This window comes from Onychostruthus taczanowskii, unplaced genomic scaffold (genome assembly GCF_017590055.1).
Source record: "Onychostruthus taczanowskii isolate IOZ18803 unplaced genomic scaffold, ASM1759005v1 scaffold3, whole genome shotgun sequence".
Taxonomy (NCBI): domain Eukaryota; kingdom Metazoa; phylum Chordata; class Aves; order Passeriformes; family Passeridae; genus Onychostruthus; species Onychostruthus taczanowskii.
This window is the reverse complement of record NW_024500349.1, coordinates 12,892,413-12,908,121: the sequence shown is the minus strand read 5'-3', so window position 1 is coordinate 12,908,121 and position 15,709 is coordinate 12,892,413. Positions and strand designations below refer to the sequence as shown.

The window sequence follows — 15,709 nt, the reverse complement described above, 5'->3', positions numbered from 1 at the left end:
CCCATCTCTGGAAGTTTCAAGGCCACACAGGATGGAGCTCTAAGCAACATGATTTAGTCGTGTGTCATCCCTGCCCATGACATGGGGGTTTAGAACGAGATGATCTTTAAGGTTCCTTCCAACCCAAACCATTCTATGACTCTCCTAGTAAAGAAATGAGTATAAACTACACATATGCGGAATAGACAACGATTCTTCCTCCCACCAAATTTCTAACTGTAGTTAGTACCAGACACTATTGTGAAGATAAAGGGGACTTTTTACTGGAGACATATCTGCCACACACACACACAAGTTTATCTCTATTTAAGTTTCCAAATCCCTTGTGAGTTAGAAGCAATGCCTACCTGTAACAGAAAACAGACTAATGACAAAGCCACAACAAACAACTTACTTGTTGCACTATAGAGGCTGCAACATGGACCTGCAGATAGCATTCATCCTGTCCAACCTGAACAGAACCTGTGACTTCTGCTGACCTCAGCAGTTCAGATGTATTTTCACAGTGAAGAAGATATTTCCAAGTTTACTTTACTTTTGTTTCAAACCTTCATCAGAGCCTTAGAGGCCAGACGTATCTTGTTACCTCCTTAAATCAAATTATGTGGCTGCAGGAAGTGAGAGAGAATGCCTCTTCTTACAAATGGTGTCACTTAGGTACCTAGTGGGATTTTCAAAATATTCAAGAAAATTATCCTGTGTATTTCAAGTAATTTAGGAAAGAATAAAAAAAATCATATATATAAACCAACCCACCCCAACAGGGTCACAGTGAAGAGGGTTAAATGCAAATTGAGTTTAAATTAAATTAGGAAATCTCAATGACTTCAGTATGCTTCCATCCCTCCTCCTCTTGCATACACTCACACTCTCTCATACACACACACACCCTCAGTAAAGCCAATTAAGTAGGAAACAGGCCTCTCTTCCTACCACATCAGTAAGGCCATTAGCTCCAGCAAAGCTCCCAAATACTCTACCCCATAGACTGTACTGGCCAAACAATTAGATCACTCCTGAATTTAAAAAGTACCCAGAAGCAACTTTGCATATACACTAGTTTTTTCAAAGCACAATGGAAAGTTGGCACATACTGCATTTACGAGAGCTGCAATCTGGTTTAAACATGGGTTTATTTTTAAAATCTTCAGCTCTCATCTCTAGGCTACTGCAGAACTCAGAAAATCAGCAAAGAGTTACTTATTGGAAAGTTTCCTTCCTTAGGACACCTTGACCACCATTCAGTAGTTTGCTGAAATTGTGAAAAGAACTGCGCCATCAATCTTCACTACAGGCAACTGTCTACAGGTGTACAGGATCTAGAATGTAAAGTATTCAGGATGAACATTTAAATTTTGATATATAGACCTCCAGTGAATCAAATATTCTGCAGATTACAGAAAATTTAAGTAAACAGCAGCCATATAACAGAGAGCTTCTTACAAGTATTTACAGTATATTTAGCATCATGTCATAAGCTTAGGTGTGCTTTTTTCCCTTTGTCTTCTTTCAGATACTCATGGATTTTTAAAGCATCTCAACCAGGTTTTTAAAGGAAATCAGACACTACACAGGTTAAACAACATGGTTCTATTAAAAACTATCTTTAACCATGGCACTCAGTGACAGCAATACAATACTTTTTTCCACAAAGCAACTAATATAAAAATATGCCATAAAATCATCTGTAGACTAGTATGCTAGTACATACATATAATCATAACATTCTTTTATAAACTCTTTCCTGAGATACCTTGGGTTGTTTGATTTTCTGGTATTACTGGATGCATTATCTTTATAATTAATCTAAAACAATTGCAAAATATTTTGAATGTGCAGGACACTCAGTAACATGTAAAAAGTAATTTGTAAATATATGGCAAAAAACAGCTCTTAGAAATTATGCACTTTTTAACTTTGTTATATTTTTTAACATTTGGCTCCTTGGGAGACAGAAGGATGGTGCATGAAAAACCTAAAATTTAGAGCTATGAATTGACAAAAAGCAGGAAAGCATTCAGGAATGTTAGGAGTTGGAATATATTATAAATGACACAAAGAGAAAGCCGTAAGTCATGTTGGCTATGTATTGTCTTACAAAGCAACTGGACATATCTTAGTTCACAGTATAATAAATATTTTTACTAATCTGTTTTGGAAGAGCAAATGTCTTTTAGGGTTTCAAGCTCCTGTATAAGTTTCTTGTTCTGAACTTCTAGCACTGCAACACGACTCTCCAGACATTTTATGTATTCTTTCTTCCGACGTCGACATTCTTTAGCAGCTTCCCTGCAAAAAGCAGAAGTAAAAAGTGCAAACAAAAAAGCCATTTGCATGCCATTAGAAAGCTCAGCAGAGTATGGAGACTATGACAGAATTCCAAATTTTGGAATATCTCCCAAATCAGTCTGAAAACACTAAGCAAAACTGGGTTCCACAAGGGCCTCAAGTGTCTCTTTCTCAAGTTCATATGGCAATCTGTAGAATTGCTTCCTCTCATGCCTTGATTAAAGTTCATAATAAAGGAGGTCCAAATGAAAGACAGTTATTCTGCTTTATGACAATAAAGATCTTTGAGGGCCTTGAGTTCCTCAATGAGAGTCTTGTTTTGGTTTTCAAGCACAGCCACACGATTTTCAAGACATTTGACATATTCTTTCTTCTTTCTGCGACATTCTCTGGCAGCTTCCCTGGAACCAATACAAGGCAAATGACTACAGGAACAGCCACAATATGGCAAAGACTGGATAAATGCAATTACCTGCAATCCCTGTGGTTCCACAATAACAACACCATCACCAAAAACTGCTGGATTGCACAACAGAACATCGGATAACAGCCAAAAGCAGCAACATAGTTAAAATATAATCCAAACCATCTAGAACTTGAAACGCATCCAGCATCACCAAATACAAAGATGGAACCAATACACAGAAGAATTGAGAAAAACAGGGAGTAAATGATGATGTATTGACTTGAGTTGTACTAAACATTAGGATGGAAAGCAGCATTTCTTCTTCCAGTCACATTCTACTTTGTGTGTTTATCGGGAGCATTGTCTTCTGCCATCAAAATCTTAAAACCAAACCCAGAGAATATACTTTCAGAAAAACACAAACATAACACTACTCTCTTCAGATAAAAAACTAGATGCCAAGCTTATATGAAGATAAAACTTACACAATGTTGTAACCATTACAGTACAATTTAAGTCCAAACAAATACAATTTATTAGCATTTCAGAACTGGCTGCCTGAGCACATTTCAGCCACATGAGTCTGTGGTTTTTGTTGCTGGCAAATGATAGCCTGAAGCCTTTTTTGTAGTTCTGCTCAAAAGTCTCTAGTATTTGAGCTAAACGCTTTGGCTAGTGTGTTCAGAAGCATGTGACTAAACAAGCATTCAATTCCAGAAGAAATATTAGACGTGCTGGGAATCCTCCTTTAGCATCTTGGAACACAGTAAACTATCAAATTGTGAGAGGCTAACATTCCAGCAAGTTATGAGCTATAGCACAGGCACTAGTTTTAAAACTCAAGAGAGAAGAAACAAAAAGGAGGCACAACAATGCAGTGATCCTCATAAGTAATTTAAAGGACAGGCATGAGAGCAAAGCAATACCATTAATTCAATTATAAGACAAGTGGCTAAGCAGTGTATTAGAGATCTGCAGAGCAGACTATTTCTACTATTAATCTGTCAGTGACAGAGGTGGCTACACATTTTAAAAAGACAGACTCCCCTAGGAATAACAAGAAGAATGCAGAGAGAAAGACTGACATTTACAACATTCAGTCAAGTCCATGAAAACTAATTAAAAAATATACAGCAACTTCACACAATATGCCTCACAAAATGACAGGGGCAAAGTATCTCATCCCAGCAGCCAAGTATTTAGCAAAGTCTATAATTATCATTCCATCTTTGAATAAGTCCTCTTCAAAGCATCATTAATGGACAGCTGCTAATGAGATCCTCAGCTATTTTCCTAAACAATTCTTTGTTGGGATGCTTAAAATGAAAAAGGTCCTATTGGTCATTTTACTGTCAGTAGTGGCAGAGGACAGGAAGTAAAATTCAACACAAAGTGTAACTCTGGATTATCACAAAAATTATCTGATACTGATTTCTGAATCACCTAATATTTTCAAACTAAAAATCCATGGGTATAAGGTCAACTCTAATCTTCCAGAGTTAACAACCAATACTTTATGCTAGAAGGACAGGGGATGACTGACAAAGAATTTCCTGCCTTCCCTTCATCAATTACAGGCAGTGCTCATGACCTTAAGAAGAAAACTTTGTTATAATGTTTGTGGGGGAGGGGAAGTGGTTTGCAACACTGACTATGAATTATTATATAGTCTTACCTATTTTTCAAAAGTCTCAGCTCTCTCTTGCGTGTTGCCTCCTCTGCCATTTGCTGAGGGCTGTGCAAGGTCCCTGGCGAGGCTGCCATAACCACTCCCTGAGGTAAGGTAGTAGTGGGAGTTCGAATCTGGTAAGCTGGCATGTCTCCAGTGGCAGCTGTACAAAATAAACATATTTTAAAATGTATGGCAAAAAAAGAGGTATATCTGAAAATAACAGATTTCTTGCAATGATTTATCCAGGATCCCACATAAATTATTTCACAGGTCTGTAATGACACAACTATATTTTTTATCTTAATAGTGTTTCTTTCCACACTGTCAAGTGTCTGAATTGCTCTAGCATGTGGCCCCAGCAGCCAGCCGGACTGAAAGCTTCCACATGGCTCTCTTCAGACAACATGGGGAAAGCAGTTTGAGAAAAAGCTCAAGCAGTGACACTTACTTCCTGTTTGCACAATCCCACAAAAAGAAGGTCCTGCTGTTGCAGCCACTGAGGTTTATATGCTACCCTGTTCTCCCTGTACAGAACTCAATTTGCTTCAGAAGATAACCTTCTCCTCCTTCCTTGTGATAGCAACAGTACCAGCTGTACAGCTTGGCAGCCCTTGGACAACAAGTGAGAGCTGCTGTTGCTACAATGAAAGGAACAGACAAGTGCTCAGGACATACAGGCATTTGTTCCCTGGGCAAGAGGACCACACATGGAATGCTGCAGCATTAGCAAGCAACAGGAGGCAGGGGCAGTTGCACAGAAAGGAGTGTAGCTGCACAGTAAATCAGAGGGCAAAAGTTCAGATTCAGCTCCTAAGCTTAGCAGTTTTGTGCTCTCCCCAAGCCAAATGCTGATCTGATGTGACTTGAAACCAACATCTTTCTTACAGTCTCATGTCATTTCTTTGTTTCAGATGTACTTGTCCCTACATGATGTACCTCAACTTAAAAACACTGGGGAAGTCCTAAGTACCTGTGCCTTGTCCAACAGAAAACAAAACCAAACAAAAAATACATTCCTCTTTACATTCTAAGCAAGTATTTACCTATTTCTTTCCATACATATTTTATATTACGATAGAACAAAAATTCAAATTTTGTCATAAAAGCAACTTTATATAGCTGATGTTTCAGAGGCTATTGTTTTACTTAGTTTATACTTTAATTCTTTAAAGCATTATTCAAATAATGGAAAAACATGTCTCACAGCTTAACCCCAGCCTGCAACTAAGCACCACAGTCACTTGTTCAGTCCACCCACACAGCTCCCCAGCTGGATGAGGTAGAGAAAACCCATAGGTTGAGATGGGAACAGTTTGATGGAAATAAAATAAAACAAGAAATGTAATGAAAAGGAAAATAACAAAAAGAGAGAGAAATAAACCCAAGAAAAATAATTAATGCAAACTAAAAGCAATTGTTTACCACCCACCAACTGATGCCCAGCCTGATGCTGAGCAGCAGGCCCCAGGCCAGCATTCCCTACAGCTTATAAACTGAGCATGATGCCTTACAGTATGGAATATCCCTTTGGCTATCTGGGGTCAGCTGCTCTGGCTGTGATCCCTCACAGCTTTGAGTGCACCCCCATCCTACTCACTGGCAGAGTATGAGAAGCTGGAAAGTCCTTGACTTAGGGCAACTACTGCTGAGCAACAACCAAACCGTGAGTGAGCTATCAACATCACTCTCATCCTAAAACCAAAAAACAGCACTGTACCAGCTAATAGGAAGAAAATTAACTCCATCCCAGCTGACACTAGGTCAACTTGGAAAAATAAAAGGTAGACCAAAACATCCTGGGGAGGCTGATAGGTTGAGCAGTTAAGAAACACCAGTGAACTATACAGGGGAAAAATTAAACCTATTAAAAATATACTATTATTCTTACTATTTTAATGCAAGTGCTTCACTGGTTCAAAACAAAACAAAAAAAAAAATAGAATCAAGTTGTGTTTAGACTACAATTCCACAGCCATGTCCTGAAATCATTATCAGCTTAAACCCCGTGCACCTCCCCCTCTCCTCAGTCTTGCGGGTAAAAGTGTTTGTGGAATTACAAGATGAACTGGACCAGTGAACTGACCTGGATAATCCCCCGGGGATGTGGGAGGGAGGGAGAAATCAGCCCAGAACAGCCCAGTGAGCAATGACAGGCAGCTGCCACGAGCACAGGGCTTGGTCATCTTGTACATCTGCAGGGGAATTGCTTAACCCTTTAAGTCCTTCACATTTCTTAGCAGTCCCAGTCACGTCAACAGAATGGTACCTCAGCTCACTAACTATAAAAATGGAATTTTAGCAACTCTTCAGGCTCACCTTTATGCTGGCTACATTACATATATCTTACAGACCTTATGGTAAGAAGTACCTTTTTCTATCTCATCACTAGGTATTAAAGAGATGTTACCTTAATTTGCCTTAGCTACAATGAATTAGAAATCCAAGCAAACCATTTTGTAGATGAAGTCATGGGGGAAAGCTCCACAACCCAGATCACCTCAGCCTGGCAAGTCCAACTAATTTGTTGTCTGTGTCTGACTTAAGCTCAGATGGCAGCAAACAGGACTTACTGCAGCTTTTGTGCAGAGGACTCAGTGTGATCATGTACCTCCAGCAAGACTTAACAAAAGCAAGTCCCTATCTCAGCTGGGATCAGCAAACACCACTGGTAAGGCTTCTAGTCTGAGCAGGTCCCAGCAGTGGCAGTCTCTGCCTGACAGTTGTCTCACTTATAAACCTGTCAGCACAGGAACACAGATAAATAACTATTCTGGTGGTAACGGCCTTGCCAACCAAACACCACTGTTTAGAAACAAGAAAAAAGCATAGCATGGCATTGACAAAGTGTCTTTTAGCTGTGCAGTAATATATGTTTTACGACGTATCATTGCAAAAATATATTTTGAAGATTGAAAAATGTTTTGATATTAGCTCAATAAACTACAGTGTAACTGACTTCCCCAGAAAAAGACCTTTGGAAAGATGAAACAGGCTCTAAACACAGTGGGATAAACTTATTTTTTTTCAAAGTTATTTTAAGGCTAGTTACGTATCTATATTACAGTGAAGAATACCTTCCATTTCTGCATCTGAGATAAATGTCCCACACACTTCATCCAGACTGCCAAACTTCTGTGGCTGTTTCTAATGACACTTCATCAAGGTTTAATGTAATTCCTAAGGTACCAGAAACAGAACTGAGAGTGTTAACAAAGCAGCAAACCTGGAGTTGGTGCATTTCCCTAACACATTACCCTGGTAATTATTTTTTTTTTTTACCCCTTAAAATGCAAGGGAGTAAAAAGTCACTGAAAACCTGAAGCTTTTAGCTGAGACTTACAAAAAGAAAATTAGGAAAGCCAAAAGACAACTAGTAAAAAAAACCCCAAACATGCATTAAAAAAAATAAATAAGAAAGCAACCACCTCTTGGAAAAAGTAACTTGCTGAACACTAGAGAGCATCCCTGCACTCAGGTCTTTCAGTGACTACCCAGGAGAAAAAATGCCCAATGTATTTGGATGCCTATTCTCCCTCTCTGTGAGTCATAATGGTGGGACTTGATTATCAAGGGGTTTTTAACTTCACCACTAAACTGGCTACACAAGGCATGAATCATTATCCCTTTGAGCATTAAATACATCGACCTGCAGAAGATATTTATCTTTGGATTAATGAAACAACGTGCACCAGCACTGAGCAGCAGCACGTAGGAGCCGGCAGGGAAGTAGTTAATGTTACCGAGCTGCCGGAGGCAATTGACGAGGCAGAAAGGAACTGACTAAATCGCAGCATGACTTGGAGCTGACGTCAATGTGTATCTTGTTTGGAGTTTAACTTTTCCAGTTCCCTACTGCAACACGATTCCAGGAAATCTAATGACGTCAGCCTTTTGAACTCAATTAGCTGAGGAACAGACCATTTTAACAGCGGAGGACAAAACAAGCAGGCGTTACAATACTTCAATTATTGCCCTCAAGTTTGTTTCCATTCAGTGTTTTCTTAATACTGGAAGCATAGGGTTGATTTACACTGCCGAAACAATTTCTATAAAGCTAGATTGAAGCCCACGGCTATCAAATTTGTAGCATCTATTGCTCAATAAAAAAGGCAGTTGTCATTTTTACGAAACAAAAAGCAATTATAAATACAGCAACATATATATAACTATCACCACAATAAAGAAAAATGCAAAAGTAGAGTGGTGGATTGTTTTCAGCAAAATCCTGCATCGGATACTAAAGAACAGTTACTGAATCAATCTGTGAGTTTGATTCATGCACTAACAGTGATTTTTAGTTTTTTCCCCCAAACAAAACTGTTAAAATTGCCCTGGAATCCTACACTAAGTAGACAGAATTAGAAGCCATTTGTATGACTTTAGAGAGATGAAAAGAATTACAGCAACAGGTTCAAAAGAAAATGCCACAAATAGTAACTAAACACTGCACAGACATACAAAAATACCATGTCAAAGGCTAACAAAAATTTTTACCTGTTTCATCTCCTGTTACAGCCATGATCAACTTCTGCACACACGATTCTGCTGCTCCTCTACCAGAGCTCAGCATGAACTGTTCCAAACAACCAAGCATGTGCAGGATTACAAGCAAGAGCACTGACATCACAATGACCTCACTTGCTTACTGCTGTCATTAACATGCTCCATCACTGGAACAGCTCACTAAAACTGCAGCCCAAAGAATTCCTTTTCCAGTAAACCTGTCTTTTTTTTCCCCTCTTCCATATTGCTATAATCCTAGCTTTGTTCTTTTCTCCTGAATTATTCATAAAGCTACAGAAAGCACTCGCCACAAAGCAGGCTGTTAAGAAAGACCTGAAAATTCACAGCACTGACTGACAGAAATGAAAACATGGTTCGAGCATTCATGAATGAATCCAAAAGATAAAGTCATGATTGGATAGAAAATAAGGAAATTTAAAACAGACATGCAGTTGTTTTCATTGGAACAGTTCCACTAAAAGGCAGAGAACTCTGTTGGACAGACATGCAAGACAGGAAAGCTTAATAAGCTGTAACAAATAGGTAAATGAAAGGCTAGAGCTCCTCGCTTTGCAGGAAAACCCACAACCCACTCATTTAATTTCAGTTAAAAGCTTCAGAAATTATTAAGGAACACTCCAACAAACTAAGTCAACCTAAAGCCAGTGGTTTCAGATGCTGTAACAAGCAGAAAGAGTAATTCTGTGTAAAGGCTACCTCTTCCCCCCTCCCTCCTTTTTCAAAATATGTCCAAGAGCTCTGTTTGACTCTGTTTTAAAATATATATTAAAAAACAATTCAGCTCTAAGAGAGTTAGTCCTTATTTACATCAATGCAAATGAAATTAATTTCAGACCAAGAGTCCAAATACTGGTTTGTATGTAGGGCACAGCAAACTTTTAAGGTCTTTGTACTAAACAAATTCAGACTGGTAATTTATCAGCGGTGAAACTGTACTGGATGGCAGCAGTGGAAGCATCAATGTTTGCATTGATGTTCTGTTTTTTGCATCCTGTGTTTACAGAACCACTTCAGGATCATATGTACAGAAGATCATAACTAAAGCACATGAAGTTTAAGCCACAGATTTCAAATATCACTAACAATGTAACGAAAATACACAAAAATCCCAAAAGAATTATTTTAATATAACTTTTCTACACTCATTTTCACTAATAATCAAAACACTTCTTCAGCTAGCAAAAAAATCCTTAACACTTAATGAGTTAGAAAACTGCCCAGACACTAGAACTGCCTTTTACTTTGCCTCCAAATGTAAACTTGCAGTAAATACAATGTCACTCAATTGGATCAATGTATTTGGCACTTTTTTTTCTAGTATTTTTCCACACCACAGGTTATCAGAAAATACCAAACACAGGGTTTATGTGATCTTATCCATTATTACATGAGTTTCATTAAGAAATACTTAGAAAAAAAAAATCAATACATATGCTATCTGAAAGATTCTGAAACACAACCTGAAACAGATCTTTTCTGTCTCCAGGTATTTGCTATATTCTTTTCTTCTTCTGTGACAAAGAAAATACATTATATGCTGCCTACCCAAAATCATTATAAAAATACATATGTAAGTGGTAAGATTACTAAGCAGAACAATTTTTCTATTATAATCTATGCTATCACAATATTAGGTGATCAGTCAACTACAAAGTGTACATAAATGACAAATGTCCATAACCTGTATTCCAACAGACTTTCTAGCATAGGCAAGATGACCTGTAATAAGGACATTTCAGACACTTGTATATTCAACTTATTCCATAGTCTCACTCCATTGTAATTAACTCAGGTTTGCTGCCTTCATACAATTATATTACTATAAACATTTTCAAGCGCTTTCACTATTTTTGTAAATCTCTTTTTTTACTATAGATGTTTTATTTTTTCTAAAGATTTTCTAATATCATTAGTATGTAGAATAATTGAAGCCTTTTATCTTCTCATCATCTCCAAGTTCATGCTCATTTACTGTTTGCTTTGTACTTTTCCCTGTATGTTATGTCACATTTTTTGTCTGTGTTAGCAGCTATGAGACTCAGTAAAGCCCTGGACTTTGAACCAAAGGAATAGAGAATTCCAGAAAATAAACTTCTCTGAGCATGGACAGAGAACAAATCAATTTAGTTAGAAGTATCTAGATGCCTCCAGAAACATGATGTAGAAGGTATTCAGTTACTGTCTCTGAATCCATTTTGAAAGTTTCCATCACAGGCAAAACACTTAAAGGGCAATTCTGTCTCGTGGAGCCCATTGCTGAGACTGAGTAGCCCTGTCAGAGAACAGCTCTGTAATGGAGAGTCTGAAAAGGAAAATCAGTCAAATGGAATTCCCAAGGACTGAAATGCTGCCAGATAAAATCCTCAAATGCTGTGCTTCTTCACAGACTTGGGAAGTTTTAGGAAGAAGCTGAGGAGTTATTCTTTCTGCCTCTGACGCCAAAGCTCTGAAGAATCAAAGCAGTACCTATAAAATACTACAATCAACCTGGAGAGATGGAAGCAGCCTCTGATTTAAGGGATGTGTAGGCACACACACAGAAAACATATTAGACTCATACTCAGAAAAACATGCAGTACTAGAGTGGGAAATTGGTTTGGGAGATAGCCAAATTTGGGTCTTAAGGCTTTGTTGAGAATGTATTCATAATAGCATTTAGAAAAGTTGTAACAATACTCTCTGAACAATAAAAACTTAACATTTGGCTAAGGTGTTTTCATCTTACAGTCTTAAAGCACTTGAAATGCTTCTGGAAAAGTCTTGGGACAACAATGTATTTCAGCATTCATTTGATGACCCTCATCCACTCCATGCATACATATCTAAATCCTTCCTAGCTCTTCTCATGGTTTATTTCAGATAGCTGTTTTGGCTTAAGAAAGTATTCATACAGCCCTCCCTCCCTACTTCTCTCTGTCAATAATTTTTTTTCTTTTTAAGTCTGTATATCCTCCATAGCTATTAATTTCTCCATAGAGAAATCTATCTCCTATTTTCAAACGTTTTCATCACATCATGTGTGTACTTTACAGGACCTTCAAAGTGTTCCTCTGTGAGAAAACTAGTTCAGTAAAGGATCTGCTTTCTAGTAACTGCAAGAGCCATAAGTTGAAAGGAAATCCTGCTCTAAACATATCCCAAAATGTTCAGAATTAACATTAACTGCTGAAAAACACAAACTAGTTTCATATATTAAATGATGTGCACCTTCAGCATCTCACTTCAATCTGTAAGAGTACCTTTATTCCAATGAAACATGTCTCAAAATCTGGACAAGACAATCCAAAGCAGATAGTGATGTTATATTGCTATTTCATTCTTTTTAACCAAACATAGTAGCCTGTCTTACTAAGCAGAGAACCTGAATCCCTTCCTAAAGCTCTTTCATCTTGCTATGAGTATTTTCCTTAATAGTGCAAGAATGTCAACACAAAATAAGAAACCTTTTAAGAAAAAATGTTTCATATGAAAAAAAGAAAACTGAGTAGAATACTAAAATATACCTTGAACAACAACTTGGCTTCCAGGAACAAAAAACTGCTGTGTGCCATCAGATGACTGTGCTGCATATTGCACAATGGTAGCGCCTGGCTGAGGAGCTCCCGAATTTGTCACAGTCTGAATTGTACCACCTTGAGATATGGTAACTAAACAGAAAAAAAAAAAAGAAGATAAGTTAGGCAACAGAAAGACGTAACACATGCTAAAAAACATGAAATAAACATTGTCTTACAGGACTCCTGGTCCTCTCCTTGCTTAAGGATCAATTGTATGATAAAACTTAAGTAATATTAATATTGATTTCCACAAATAGAAAGTCTCTTGTGTACTATATGCCATACATATAACAGATAAAAAGTGGTGTTCAACACATTTCATCTCTATGTTTCCAGAAATATTATCTCTATTAAAGTAGTTTAAATATGGGGGAGAAAATAGTAGCCCCTAGCCATATAAAAGCAATGTTTTATATTATAACATAGAAGTTATTTTTTAAAAAATTCTTAAAAAAAGCTTCTTCTTAGAAAAAGTTTATTGACTCTCAGAAAACAAAAACCAGGACACCAAGACAAAGGAAGAGAAAGATGCCTAACACTAACAATCCTTTCCTTAGTGTAAGAAAAAGTTTAGCACAACATTTAACCAGGTTGTACACAGGTGTACAGAGCCCAATACTCATGTAAAAAGAGAAACAGAACAAGGTGGGGTTCTTCCCTCAATGTAATAACAATATGAAAAAAACAAATATACTTTCCCCATTAATAAAATTCATTCTGCTTTCTTGCCATAATCAAGTATTTATAAAAATGCAATTCCCTAGAGGCATCATTAACTGTATATTCCTTTTGAAATTAGCATTGCCTTTGTTAAACACAGAAATATGATTGAATCATAGAATGGCTTGAGCTGGAAAGGACCTTCAAAATCACTAGCTCTAACTCCCCTGCCATGGGCAGAGAAATCTTCCACTACATCAGGTTGCTCAGAGCTTCCCCATCCAACCTGGCCTTTAATGCTTCCTGAAATGGGACATCCACCACTTCTCTGGGCAATTTGTTCCAGTGCCTCGCCACCGTCCAAGTGAAGATTTCATTCTAATGTCTAAATTAAGTCTATCCTCTCTGTTTAAAGCCATTGCCCCTCATCCTATCACTACACTCCCTGATGCAGAGTCCCTCCTTATCTTTTCTGTAGGCCCGCTTCAAGTACTGGAAGGCTACTGCAATGTCTCCCTAGAGCCTTATTTTCTCCAGGCTAATCAACCCCAAACCTGTCAACCTGTCTTTATAGGGAAGGCCTCCAGCCCCTGACAATCTCCATGGCCCTCCTCTGTTCTGTTCAAGCAACTCCATGTCTGTCTCGTGCTGGAAACTCAGAGCTGGATGCAGCACTCCAGGTGGGCTCTCACCAGAGCAGAGGGGCAGAATTGCATCCCTCAGTCTGCTGCCCATGCTGCTTTGGATGCAGCCTAAGATCTGGTTGGCTTTCTAGGCTGCAAACACACAGTGCCAGCTCATAGTCAGTGTTTCAGCTATCAGCACTTCCAGGTCCACTCAATCCACTCACTGCCCAGCCTGCATCCACATTTAGGATTGCCACAACCCATACACAGATGCTGTGTATTGATGATTGACATTGGCCTTATCATGAAGTTTGCACGGGTCCACCTCTCTATTCTGCAACAGTCCATTCGGATGGGATCCCTTCTCTCTGCTGAGCTTTGGGTATCAACTGCATCATTCAGCCTGGTGTCACCTGCAAACTTTCTGAAGGTGCATTCAACCTCACCTTCCACATCTCCAGCCAAATATACTAAATAATACTGGTCCCAGATCTCTGAAGGACACCACTCATCACTGGCCACCACCTGAAAATCAAGCTATTGACTGGAGCTCATTGAGCCAATTCCTTATCTACCAAGTGATTCACCAGCCAAATCCACATCTCCTATGTTAATTAAAACAATCCTGAAACTTTCAGCTGAGAACCCAACACCCAAGGAGTAAAAAAATCCTTTCTCCCCCAAAAGACATTTAAACTATGTCATAAAAGTCAGACATAAAAAAAAGATTGAGCCTTGCCAACTCTTCTGAATTCATTGTCAGATTACAGTATTTGATGTCATTCTTGAAGGCTCAGATCTGCTTATCTCAATACAGGATTTTTTAGATACCTATGTGAATTTTAGAGATCGCTGATTTCAAATGTTCTGTTTTGGCAACAGTAGGTTATCTCAAAAGTTCAACTTCAGATAAAAACATTTGAAAGACACTGAGATTGCCAAATCCCAACACTTGAATTAGCTTCTTTTGGGGAAAACATGGAATTCCTCCCATTATGAATTAAGAGCCTTATCTGCTATACTGAAACAGGGTTCAGCATGGACCTCCAGTCCTGCCCTTGGAATGAGGAGTATGTAACACAGGAATTAGTTGGGTGCTGCACACAGGCTCCGTAAGGCATTGAGGAGAAGAGGAAGAGTGTGGCAGGGCACAGAGTACAAGATGTTTCAGTCTGGCCCCCAAAGCAGAAAGAGTCCCATTTTAAGGCAAGACAAAACAGAGAGAACCAACAAAAGTAAAGCATTGTATCCTCTACTCTTCACAAAGTCCAGGACAAGAGCAACAAGATTTATCAACTCTACCTCCCAGACAAGTTAAAAAGAGCCAAATTCTGCCTCTCAGGGTTAGAACCTGTAACAGCATATCTACACTATCACAGAACCCTACCACATAAAACCCAGTCAGTTTGGCTTCCTAAGCAGCAAAACATCAGCACAGACTGACACAAAGCTCTTGGCTCCACAGTGAACCTGGGTAAACAATTATGTCACAGCTGTCCAGCAATTATTCATTCAGATCCCAATCCAGTACTTTATAAACAAAAGTGAATTAACTCCACTAACTGCCAGGACTGATTCCTGCCATATTCCCAGAACAACATACTGCCCGGCCCCCCATTCACTGTCCTGATCTCAACCACTGCACACACTTTGTTGTGCTGGAGCTCTACTGAAAACTGAGCTTTCATGATGAGCACAGGACTTTCCTGGACAGTTCCTGCAGCTGAATGTCATGCAGGTGGATAGATGCAACTGGCATCTTCTCTTCCACCTAGGAGTGAGGACAGTACTAATACCACTCTCTGAGTATGATCATCAGCTCTAATCCAGAAAAAAACCCAGGTCTTTTTCCCTTCCAAAACTGGAAATAGAAAGACTAACTAAAGTTAGTCTTTCACAAAAGATTTCTTAATTCTCCAATTCTTAAAAGTCTGTTCTAAGACAGCAAGTAACCCAAACAGATAGCTAAAGATTT

The 15,709-nt window shown here is 38.5% G+C and overlaps 1 protein-coding gene across 7 annotated transcripts in view; it reads right to left on the bottom strand.

Moving 5' to 3' along the window:
- Positions 1-1,439: 1,439 nt before the first annotated feature.
- Positions 1,440-15,709, bottom strand: part of CREM (cAMP responsive element modulator) — a 36,016-nt gene continuing 21,746 nt past the window's right edge. For 3 of the 7 annotated variants that reach the window (XM_041408756.1, XM_041408753.1, XM_041408755.1), the window contains 3 exons: positions 12,395-12,538; positions 4,371-4,527; positions 1,440-2,690 (listed from right to left, as the gene is read on the bottom strand). In XM_041408756.1, the coding sequence (XP_041264690.1) occupies positions 2,546-2,690; positions 4,371-4,527; positions 12,395-12,538 (446 nt within the window). In that variant the 3' untranslated portion in view covers positions 1,440-2,545. Of the gene's footprint in view, positions 2,691-4,370; positions 4,528-8,861; positions 9,010-12,394; positions 12,539-15,709 lie in introns of those variants that run through there. The other 4 variants (XM_041408757.1, XM_041408754.1, XM_041408758.1 and 1 more) reach the window with 3 other exon arrangements.